This window comes from Sodiomyces alcalophilus, assembly GCF_042370955.1.
Source record: "Sodiomyces alcalophilus JCM 7366 unplaced genomic scaffold ACRALscaffold_1, whole genome shotgun sequence".
Taxonomy (NCBI): Eukaryota; Fungi; Ascomycota; class Sordariomycetes; order Glomerellales; family Plectosphaerellaceae; genus Sodiomyces; species Sodiomyces alcalophilus.
The window spans coordinates 9,149,120-9,161,836 of NW_027263532.1; the positions used below are offsets into that span (position 1 = coordinate 9,149,120).

At 37.9% G+C, this 12,717-nt stretch overlaps 2 protein-coding genes across 2 annotated transcripts; one reads left to right on the forward strand and one right to left on the reverse strand.

Annotated features, from left to right (window-relative positions):
• Positions 1-256: 256 nt before the first annotated feature.
• On the reverse strand, positions 257-5,327 carry ACRALDRAFT_2016279 (uncharacterized protein; the record flags this gene model as incomplete). Its single annotated transcript, XM_071019837.1, has 5 exons — positions 257-298; positions 4,925-4,956; positions 5,004-5,024; positions 5,088-5,113; positions 5,269-5,327. 5 exons carry the CDS (start codon positions 5,325-5,327, stop codon positions 257-259), a joined length of 180 nt encoding a protein of 59 aa, XP_070880246.1.
• Positions 5,328-11,124: 5,797 nt separating this feature from the next.
• Positions 11,125-12,401, forward strand: ACRALDRAFT_1066457 (uncharacterized protein; the record flags this gene model as incomplete). The annotated part of the gene is made up of 5 exons (XM_071017351.1): positions 11,125-11,176; positions 11,472-11,543; positions 11,613-11,672; positions 12,297-12,313; positions 12,368-12,401. Coding segments are annotated over 5 exons (235 nt in total), but the record flags the coding sequence as incomplete, so codon positions are not given.
• Positions 12,402-12,717: the final 316 nt, after the last annotated feature.

The following is a 12,717-nucleotide window of genomic DNA, read 5'->3' on the forward strand; positions in this document are numbered from 1 at the left end:
ATGTTTACTCCTTTCTTTAATTAGGTAGCGTTGTACCTCTATGCTCCTTTTTCGTTTAATTAGACCTCTCTAAGAGTCTAAACTCTTCTTCTTCTTTTTCTTCTTTAATTTATATAAGCTCTTGCACCTTCGTTCTAAGCTTCTAATCATCAGCGTATATAATCAACAGCTAACAGTTATATCGAGCAAGGATAATGCAGAGCTTAGGTTACTTCGGCGGCCTCGTAGCAGAAGGATGCAAATAGCTGCCATGTAATCAGTTCTGGCCGAGCAGGCTGCCTAACGCCAGTTCCAACAGCTCAAAGATAACCACGGCGACTAACACTATCCCAATCTAGATAATGACTCTCGTTATATATAAGATATCGATACCCATCACCCTTAAGTTAGTAGCAGTGATATATGTATATAGGAAGTCTTAGGCACCTATAGACCGGCAGCGAGTGATAGTATAGGAGCAGGTAGTGATAATAGCGATTGCGATAATAGCGATAAAGTTAAGTGTTTATCTAATATACACGTAGTTATAAAATATACTAACCTTGCTATTAGAACTTAGAGACATTATCGACCTTACTAATAATATTCTAATACTGTCCGCCGTGTACGACTATACTATTCAGCTAGCAGGCTTCGATATAGGAGATATAAATACGGCGCTAGCCTATAATAAAGTCGTAGATTAAGAACCGATAGACGTCCCCTTTTAGAGGGTAATAACGATGAGATCGAAGAGAGTGTATATTCGCAAATCCACGTTCTTAGGCCCCGTCGCCCTAGTCCCGGGACTTTATATAATCTATCTGAACTGGCTATTCATACGCCCGATAAACTAATAACTATCTCTGATTTTAAAATAGCTCTTAACTTATTCGTATACTCTATAGGCCTTAAAAGAACAGAGTATACGGCCCTTAGTAAGAATATATTGCTATTATATTATAAACACTGTATTGAAGATACTCCTTAGGGTATATACTTATCCCTATGATATAGGTACTTAAACTAATGTATAGGTACTTAGACTTAAGGTCGTTATTAAGATAAGGTGATCCACGATATCGCTCGGTTACCTAATTAGTTAGCCTTAGTAAAGGACCGAGTATGAAGACGCCTACCTCTGATTAATATATATATAGCGAATATTCCACTACGACCAAAGGCCCTTCCTACAGCTCGGGCCGGCGATAAAATCATATATTTCTTTACAGTATCTGCCGCTGCTCTATCCGTAGAGCTCTAGTCTATCGATCCCACGAGTCTTTTCCGGGTATTTATATCGTCGAAAAATCGGCACTGAAAGCTTTAGTAAGGTCTCGGTTATTTCGTGGATTTACCTATTAATATAGAAAAGCACGGCTTAGCTATTATTGGTTTGAATAACAGGGGGTTAATTTGTATATATCCAGTTATTTAGCACTTTAGAGTTAACGGAAGGTCCCGTGGATGACTCCTTTATTACTAGCCCTATTATCTTCGTATCGGACTTTATTGTCCACTATTACACGAATAAAGATTATATATATTAGTTAGCTAACTTCCAACTCTAGGAACCTATGTATATCGGTTATATTATCGCTATAGGCGGCGCTTTCCGTAGTAAGCTAAATCGTATATATACGACGCTAGAGATATTATATTAATAATCTATAAGGCAGTTCGTTTCTATCGATTATCGGGTTTACTACTAAAGAACCCTATTTCCCTATAAATACAGATCCTAGACCGCCACGCAGACGAACTGATTCTAGTAGACACTAATATCTTCGTTCTAGAGTACTATATTATAGGACTCTCTAGGGAGACCTCATATTTCCATAGAGAGACCTTACACGTGACTTTTTATAGGGTAATAGCAAAGCCGCCAAGCTCCCCAAGGTGTACATACAATTTATATATATTCCTATATAAGTATCCCAAATTATATATATACCTTAGGGAGGTACTTTTAATTAACTTCTAATACTACGCAGAGTAATATAAATCAAATCTATCTGGATATCTATCTATCTAGATATCTAATAACTGCGTTACTGCCTCTAGTTCCCTTAATTCCTTCTTTTCTTTAGATATATCCCTTCGTATCGTCTCTATTAACGTATCCATTTAACCCTTAAATTAGTCAGAAATAACTAAGAATTCATGCTCTTCTAATGGCGTTAGCTCTTCGAATATATCCAGGCTATTCAAAACCCGGGCAGATCGCCGAGGCGCCTGCGTTCTAGCCTTATAAACTAATACTAGAGGGGCTGTTAAAGGTCGGAGGATATTACGCGACTCTTTTATAGCCGCGATTTCGAATCCAGATAGGAGGCGCCGGGTACTATTCTTCCCGTGGCCCTTCTTTTTCCCCGTATTAGGTATCTCGATAGCCCCTTTTAGCCGGCCTTTCCTTAGATTATTCTCGGCTCAAGGGGAATATCAGGTTATAATAAAACTCTAGTGTAAGCGTAGACCTCGTTAAGATTCAATCGCTAATAGATATCAATTAACGTGATATTAAACGGCTTAGAATCCTATAGATATATAAACACCACGTGCTAGCAGGACAGGCCTAGAGATATCGTGATAGTACATAGTCGGTAGGGCCATAGATCCAGGGGGAGCTTCCTTATACTATCTCTAGCGAAGCCACTATGATTCGGATCCGTTTAAAGGCCTATAGAACTATTTAGTAACTAATAAGGCTAAAGAGAACTCCGGCTATAAAAAACTCTACCTTATTTATTCGGTAGATTCTTATTAGGACTAAGTCTTTTCCTTACTTCTTCTAATATAGCGTTAAGCTACGGAAAACCATTATTAAGTTACCTATTAAAGAGCGTAAATAGCGCTTAAGACTAGTATATAAAGACTCTATAATTTACGTTATCCGGTAACTGAACCAAGGCATTATATCTATATAGTAATCTATAATCTTCTCCGCCAAGGGAGGGATCCAGGTATTTATAGCGTAATTAACTACGTTTTCTGGGTGCTTTCCCCGTTACTAAAAAGATTATAATCGCTCTCTAAAGACCTCTTCCGTAGGACTCGAAATCAGGGCGTTCTAATACTTAATAAAAGCATAGAAGGTGGGACACTATCTAATGATGCTCTTAGTAAGGCTAATGGCCTTAGGGAAAAAGGGCTTAACCTTCGTAAGTATATTTATATTAATATACTAGCGGTATAGGATATTAAGGATTAAACATAGATTTGGGTAGGATTTTAGTGCATTTAGTGGTATAAGTTCTTAATCCATTATAATATAACGCGGCAAAGGTAAATCGGAGGCGAGGATATATTCGGTTAGTACCCGAAAAGCCTAGGTATACTAGTCTTGCCTTTTACTATCCAGGAATATAACGGTGATAGAGAAGGCCTTATAAAGCGGCGATACGCTGTAAAAGTTAAGTAGTGGTATCTTAAACGTATTTATTTTATAGGTCGCGTTAATTATAAGGATAATAAGCAATTAATATAAGTAGACGATTATGAATTTCGGTATAATAAATAGGGCCTTAATCCGATTAGCGTTATTATAACGGTTATAGTAAAAGAAGTTACTTTCTATATTAATTTGCTAAGAAATTAGTATATAATTATATAATAATGGTAAGAAGGAGAGGCAATATATATCGTAAAGCTAGTGACTTAGAGTTCTGCCGGCCAGTTCTTCACGGCGATATCGAGTAAGCAGGTTCTAGATATCGGCTATATTAATATTTAGGGCCGATTAATTCGGATCTTTCGAATTCCTGAGGATCGTTATAATCTTACGGGGACTAATACCGCTATTCTATATAGTAATAATCTTATACTTAAATAATATAATGACCTATAGTCGAAACTAGTAGAAGATAGTAGGCCCGATCCAGCTATAGTTATATCCGCTAGGTGTATTAGTGCCGCGTTTAGTAATAGCTTTAATAACCCAGCTACCCCCACGGAGGCGCTGGTTAACCCTAAAAAGGCAGCCGGTTATCTAGGTGGTCGTCTTATAGCGCTTAGATTCGTGCGTTAGGGTAACACAAGCAATAGGCGTCTTACCCTTCCTATAGCGATAGGTAATACGCATCGGCTCCCTATTATTTAGATACTAGTTATAGATAATAAGGCTATATCCTTTTAAGAAGACGTGGGCGATAAGGGCTTACTAGGCCTGCTCTTTAGAAGGAAAGGATCCCTCTAGGAGTTTAGAGCCGCAGAGTCGATCGTTAGTTATTTTATCGGCTATAAATATCACGGACTATATCGTGGTATTTTGGTTTTTTTTAGTGGGTAGTTAGGCAGTTCGTAAAATTATATAGAGGCCAGAATATTAATTCAAAGTACTTCCCTAAGGTATATATACATTTCAGGAAATTTACATAGGAAGATATACAAATTATATATATATCTTAGGGAGCTAGGCGACTTTGTTATTGCCTTATAAAAGGTCACGTGTAAGGTCTCTCTATAGAAATATAAGGTCTCCCTAGAGAGTCCCTATATTATCGATATAATCCCGAGTTCGTCCCGTGCTATTTTACTTAATCGTATATAGGGGGAAACTCACGGGAATCCTGCTCCACGGAACGATATTCCTGCCTACCTCTGACTCAGAACTACTAGTATACCTGTTAGTAGACTACCTAAGATCTACTATAAGTACGCGCCAGTTACTAAGCCTATTAATATTCCCGATAGTCTATTTATATAGGGAAAAGCTATTAGTATTAATAATAGCATTAGGAATAAGACTTAGATAATTATACCGCTCTGCTATATATCTCTAATCCGGGCTAAGCTCGAGCTAGAGATATACAGTCGCCGTATATTCAAGGAATAGAACTAAGCTAGCTCCGATACACAAATAGTCCTGTTATACCCTATAATAATAGGGTAAGGATAATCCGACTAGGGCAATCGGATATTCCGACTGGGGCGGTAGTGACAACACCTGCCGCCAGCCGCCAATACTTCCTTTGGTACCTAGATACCTACGGACAGGTACAATCAATTAAGCGTATCGTCGTTACGATCAATCGAGCGTATCGTTGCTACGATCAATTGAGTGTATCGTCGGTATCGTCGCTACGATCAATCGAGCGTATCGTTGCTACGATCAATTGTATCGTCGGTATCGTCGCTACGATCAATCGAGCGCATCGTCGCTACGGTCAATCGAGCGTATCGTCGCTACAGTTAATCGAGCGTATCGTCGCTACGATCAATTAAGTGTATCGTCGGTATCGTCGCTTTGTGGTCAATTAAGCGTATCGTCGCGACGATCAATTAAATCACATATGGAAGTATCTAGGTACAGGCGGTGCGAGCGGGCGGGTGTCACCGGCTGCTAACATAGGACCCCAGTCGGATTATCCTCACCCATAATAATATTCCTTAATAGATTTAGGGTATACTAAACTGCTAAGCGATCCTTTATCGGTTAGTGCGTTATACCTATAGGCCTACCTCTTAGCGATTATAAGGGTCTATCGAATATCTTCCTAATCACCTTATCACTATATAGGTCTGGTTTTAATAATAGTACTCGGGCGCTAGTAACTATAGGGCACCTCGATAAGGGAGTATATATAGACCTGGATAGCTGGCTAGATATTATCCTCTATATACCCGTCGTTATATACCTAGATTATATGCCCTGGCAGGCTAATAACTATGGCTTTAAGGGCCCCCGGGGTAATAAATTCTATCGAGTTAGCTTTATCGGGAAATAGACTATTAAAGCTAAAGATAATAGGATAATTAACGTACTTAACTTTAATATTATCTTATACGGCCGGTGTTACTATTAGTCTTTATTAATACGTTAGTATATAGACGACTCTCTTAATATATAAACGGATCTTGCCGGGTACAGAATATAATAGGGTATAAAGGAACGCCCCGCTCTAGTAAATATCTCGCTAGCCCTTAACTTCATCTTATCCTGGCCTGCTAATACGGCCTATTCCGAGTTTAACAGGTTAACTAACCTACTATATAATTTACTACTAGATATACTAACTATAGCAGCTAAAGGCGAATATACTAGGTAAATTATCGATATACCTATACTTAGGTATATATTTTTCTAACCTTATATCTATTCTAGGACACTTCGCTACTAGCCTTTCCAGCCCGGATAGGCTCGTCTATAGTAGTCTATATTCCACCTTAAGAGTGATACCCTTACCGAGTATACTAGATAGTCTGTTATACTGCCTCCGTTACTATTATAGGTTTTATGTGAGGAGTGAAGAGAGTCGTTAAGACTATAATAGTAATAGATCACGAAGTTAACCTGCGGGGAATGATTATAAGATTATTCGTTAAGCCCCTTTACTTAGGACTTAACGGGAAACGCTCTACTTAAGGACTAGTGACTATCGTCCCTAGGACCTATATAGGGAGGCTAAGGCTTAGAGACAAAAAGTCTTAGGCCAGCTTAATAGTCTCGCATTATAACTCGGTATAGTATACTCGTATAGTCTACTATAAGACTATTTCCAGTCCCTTAATATATTCCGTATCGTCTCTAAAGTCCCTTCTAAAATGCCTTGAACGAAACGTCTCTCACAGGTACCAGAGTCGTGGCTACGGAAGCACTATATCAGTCTATACTTCTTTCTCGAGCTCTAACGGTATTTTTGTATCCGCGTCGTATTGCCTGGGAGGCGAGGTCGAGTAGGCTGAAGCTAACACGAATAGTAGGATAACAGTAATCTAGATATCGACTTATAATTTACTCTTACCTTTATCGTTTTATCCTTCGCTAAAGTCGCTAAGAGTAATAGTATACTAATAGGGCCATAGACTTTATCTAGAGATTATGCTAGCCTATATTATATTATTATCGACGCCTATAAACGATTTCGGGTATTCTATTTACTTATATCGTATACTATATATTATAACCCTCGTAGCTAGAATAGGCCTTATCGGTTAATACGAGTACCACTATTTATAAGCAGCCTATCTACTATTTATAAGCGTCTTAAGCCTAATTAGGAAGGTTACGCGAGCCCGAGTACCGGTATTTATATGCCCCCTGTTCGGTATTTGCTGTCCACTTAACCCTAAATAAGAAGGTAACGCGAGCGGGTGTATAAGCAAGATCTTAGCTGTAAATGTTACGTACCTATACACGTTAGAGTAGGTAATCAGGATTACGTGATATATAACAAGGTCACGTGACAAGGGCATTATGATTACGTGGTGTATAATAAGGTCACGTGACTAGGGCATCGGGATTACGTGATATATAATAAGGCACCTAGTATAAGGATATTATATATTCTTAATACCTTAGGGTTAATAAATACAGAGGGAGAAACAGTAGTGATTAGTGGCTTAAGATATCTGGTTTTGGTTAGAGAGATTAAGGCTTATCGTGTGGTACAGGTACGCAGCATATAAGGCCAAGATCTTGCTTATACACGCGGTCGCGTAACCTTCAAAAAATGGATTAAGTGGACAATAAATAGTGAACCGGGGGCGTACAAATACCGGTACTCCGCGAGCCCTTGTAGTAGTCTGTATATGCCGTAATCTTAGCTATAGATATCTTATACTAGTATATATTATAACGGATTTTTATAGTATTAAGTTATAAGTAAGTCTAAGTAACACTTAGAATTCTTAAATAAGTTAAATTTTCTAGTAAAATAATATATTTCTAAATCGACTATCTTACTTAAACCTATCGTTAACTTAATCGCTATTTATTATAAAATAACTTTTCGTTTAAGGCTACTAATTACGCTATATTCTCTGCGCATATAGTGTAACCCAAAGCTTATTTCTAGCCGCCTATTAATTTAATAGCGGTATATATATATATATATATATCTAGAATACCTTTTATTAAGTAGACCAATATACCTGCTAAGACTCTAGCTATTATATTTAGCTAGGCGCCTGCCCGAAGGTATATAGCGATGCGTACTAGTAAGTGCTAAGACCATCTTAGCCTTAAGCTTAATAAATAACGCGTAAGTAGTCTCTATAGCTGCTAAAGTAGCGGCCTATACCGGATTAATTCTCCTACGCCGCGGCCTTAGTTAATCCTTCTCGTACTACGATAATAAGCAGTCACTTCGAGCCCTAGAGCCTTAAGCCCTAGTCGTCTAATATCACGGGCATGAATACATAAGCGATACTCTTACATGATCGGATTTATATTATAAATACGTGGCCTCTAAACCCCTCTTTAGGAGGAGGCCAGAGTGTAATTTTCACCTTATTAACACCCCCCACAGGGGTGATTTCTATCCCTTTGCCCTGTGATACTCTTCTTTCACTCCGCGCGCGAACCCCACCTAACACCTAAGCGCTCCCAGCCTAAGGCCTGGGCATTTAAGTGCCGGGGGGGCGTGGCCGTTACGGCTCGCTACGAGTAATAGGTAGCTCCCTTAATTAATTCCGAGTTAATCGAATAGGAAAAGGATCTAGGATTCGGGTTTTTCGCGTACTTATTATAATTCGGGCTAAAATAGGCAGTAAACGGTCAGAAATAGGATAGCACGAGAGATACGAATCAATATACCAGGCTATAATTAACCTCTTAGTAAGGATTAACTTAAGTATATTCTAGCATAGTTATAGCCTCTAAATAGTATAATATTATATAATAGTATAATAGCCCGAATCATGTTTAAAACGTCCCTATATAGTCAGCAAGAGGCTAGCGAGTTCTGAACGCCTAGTCTATAACTAGATACTACTACTATATAAGCTCTACTACCTTAAACGTGATATCGAAAATAAGATTAGAAATGATAGGTGGATTTATCTAGATTACTATATATTTGCTACCCGCTTCCGCTAAACTATTCTTTAGCCGCTTAGTCTTCTTGCTTATTATTATATACACCTAGGAAAAGAGCTTAATAAGGTTAGCTAGGCGGCTGCGAAGATAGGTCTTTAGCTCTGCGTAGGCGGACTCTATACGACTCATAGCCTTAGTACTATAATTACGGAAATACTTAAATATATAGTTCTAGAACTAATCACGATATAGTAGATAGGTTTATTCGAGATAATCTATAAGAGCTGATACGGCGGTTAGTATAGATAATAGTAGGGTAACGGAAAGCACGGTAGGGGACGAGACTTACCGGTCTATTCGCGGCCGAACCGTTACTTTAACGACTCCTAGTACTTATTAAATTCGTCCTCGGTTAGTGCTTATATATACAATTGCCACAAATCTATAAACTTATCTATAGCCGATCCGTTAGATGGCGCCCGTATCGAAATACGTGGATTTTATTATCTTCTAGTATAGCCGTTATCCGTGATTTCGCTATTAATTAATGCGACGATTTCTGGACTACGAGTAAGGTAAGAGGCGACGAGATTATTATCCTGATCTTCTTCGCGGGCACTAGCATTATATTCTGCATTATTAGTATATTCTAAATTTTACATAGCTAATACTGGGTTAGTAAAAAGATTTTATATACTAGTCAAGATTAGGATAATAAGGCGATGATAAGTCTAATAATGCTATACGAAAAATATTTATCGCCTTATAGCCCTACCCTATAAATAAAGAATATTCTATAAGTATATAATAGGTAAACCACTAAAAGAAAGATCGTGAATATACCGGTCGGGAAGAGACTGGTGCCCTTAAGACGGCTAATCTATTTCTTTCTAATATAAAGGTTAACGTTCTTTAGGATATACTATATACAGATCTATTCATTAATCGCTAAGAACATAACACTTATGTATTTTTAAGTGCTTTCTCGAAATTAGTGATACTAGAACTTCGAAACTCGATATCCTTAATTATAAAAACCTCTCTGATCTGGCTATAGATGTTGTTAATATTATACTCATAATAAGTAATAATCATAATAATCATAAGTATAATATCTAAGTCAAAATAAATAATATATAGTTATAGCTATATAACTAAACGTCTACTTTATAACCAGCTTAACATATAGTATAATACTATATATATTATACGTCTATATATACTTAGCTTATAATATATATTATATAAATATACTAGGTATCGTAAATACGATATCTTGATTATTACTTAAGCTAATAACATAGCGTGAAAACCGTCGCGTAGGCTGTTTACGTAATAGTCGCCACCTAATCTTTCAGGGTCTTTTGCCAGCCCCGGATCCAGGAAGAAATCCTAGAAGTCAGCTCTTTATACACGGGCGCATAATAAGCAGTAATCCTACGGGTCTACGAATTCAACAGCTTTTTGCTTGATTTTCATTTCTTCCGCGCGTATAGCCTACTACTCGTAGCCTAATTTATTAAAAGATCTCTCTGTAAAGGCCTCCTAAGTCTCGCTCGATACTAGGGTAAAATAGTAGTTATAACAGCTACGAGATTTCTCCCCTCCCCCTATAGGGGAGGAGAGAAGATCTCGCCCTTTAGGCGCGGCTACGATTTCTAGCTAGCTCCCTATATAATAATTTTAAGTAGGCTCTTAGGACGATAGATTATTAAGCGACCGTATACTACCCGTAATTAATTTCCGTACATTTAATTAGATCGCTTTTTATAACCTATTAGAGTTATTTTTAGTTTATTAAAACAAAGATAGACTGTTATTTTCCTTATACCTATAAACTAAGCTTCTTTTATCATTTATAAAGCCGCTTAGTATAGCTTTATTTTTATTATTTTATAATGCTAAAGAAATAATTAATTAAGTAAGCAATTATATCCCTGCGTTAATTAATTAACTAATAATAATTAACTTATCCTGTATCGGTATCGTTAAGTAAGCGGGTATAAATAACCCTGGTAGTCCCGAGGAAGTTCTGATACTAACCGCCGAGCTATAGTATATTTTAAGATTAATAGATTCGCGATTATATTTTAGAATCGCGAGAAGCATCGCCTGCCCCGCCGCCCGCTCCCTCGCCCGCCCCCTCGCCTCGCGCCTAGTCGCTTACCGGCGGTGCGTCCCCTAGCCTATCGGAGTCGCTATAGGATCTGCTATAGTTAATTCCAGGTATTAATCTAATAACGCCTCCCGGTGGCCGCGACTATAGGCCCCCCGCCCCTAGCTCCCGCACTACTTATGCCGCTGGCTCCTAGGCCGCCCCCGAACTTCCCTCCTTCGCCCCACGGGGCTATATCTAGAAAGCGATAACTATTAAGGGACGATATATAATGCCGCGAGTAAAGGTGCTCGAAAAGATATATAATAAGGGCTATAAAGATAGTAAGGCTTTACGGACTATATATAATCTTCAGGTACGTTTCTAATATAACGCGACGTATTATTATAATATACTTATAACTTATAATACCGTAGACTAAACGCGACCTTCTCCTCCGAGAGGATAAATAACTTAACTTTAATCGCGCTGCTAATAAAAAGGCGGTTATAATAACTTTAGTCGGTATATATAGTAAAGATTATAAGCAGTGCGCTAATAAAGATAGTCCCTTTACCATCTACTATACTATACCCGGGGTAGCGAATAGTAGTTATAATATCTACTATTTTAATTTAGAGGGTAAAGAATACTACTATTATACCGCCTTAACGCCTTATAAGACGAAGCGTATAGCTAATAATAATAATAGTAAGTTATCGCCTTAGGACCAGCGTATACCTAAGTAGAGTAATATACTAACGTTTTACGATACTGTAGAACCCGTAACCCCCACGTCATTTTCTAAGAAAATAAAGACTTTAGCTAGTGCCCCTAAGGGTAAGATAATTAGGACGCCTAGACCGTCGTATACCTAGCCCGCCATATCGCCTGCCCCGCCTATAATATCCATAATGCCCGCTATGCCCGCTATGCCTGCAGTATATAGAATATACGGAATATCGGGTATACCCGGCTAGCCTATAATGCCTGTGTTATCTGGCTTAATGGAAGGTATATACGGTATATATAGTATAGTAGGAATATATAAGATATATAGAATACCCGGAATACCTGTATAGCCCACTCCCGCCTCCCCCCCTACTCCGTGATGCCCGGTAATATAGAGTGGAATCTAATAATACTTACGGGTAGTATAACGAATACCTAGAAGCGGGCGTTAATTTAATTCCACTAGGATATTCTATAGGTCCTAGAGCGTAGTCTAGGAAATAAGCCGTAAAGGATAGGACCTGTTTTTTTAATTGGTTTTATGGCTATGACAAGATTATCTATTGTTTTTCTTTCTGTTTTTTTTTTTTTTTTACTGCTTTCCTATTTTTTTTTGGTTTTCTTATTAATATCGTGGAGGGATATAGGCGTTCGGCCTTGCTTTTTTCTTGCTTTATACGATATTATAAATTAACCCGCCTACTATTCCCCCGCCTATAATCTATATTATAGTAAACGCGACTAGTATAGTAAGTGCTAGAATGTATAAGACCCTAAGTAAACGTCTTTATTAAGACCTCCAGGTATACGATATTATCTATATAACGCCCCTTTTCGGTTAGTAGCCGATCTTTGCCCGGTAAAAGAATAAATAATCGTTATATATCGGTAACCCTGGATATAGCGACGTAGAACTGCCTATATGTAAAGACTAGCAGATTTAAATCTATACTAATCGTACCGAACGACTAACCTTACGACTTGTTAATAGTTATCGTAAGATAGAGACATATAGGAAACTAACGCCCACAGAGAATAAACGCGAATTCTTTCTTAGTACTATCTAGTATAACCCGCGGGATAAAGTAACGCTAGCCCGTATATAACCCTAATAAAATTTTCACCTTAAATATATTAGTCACTATATATAAAA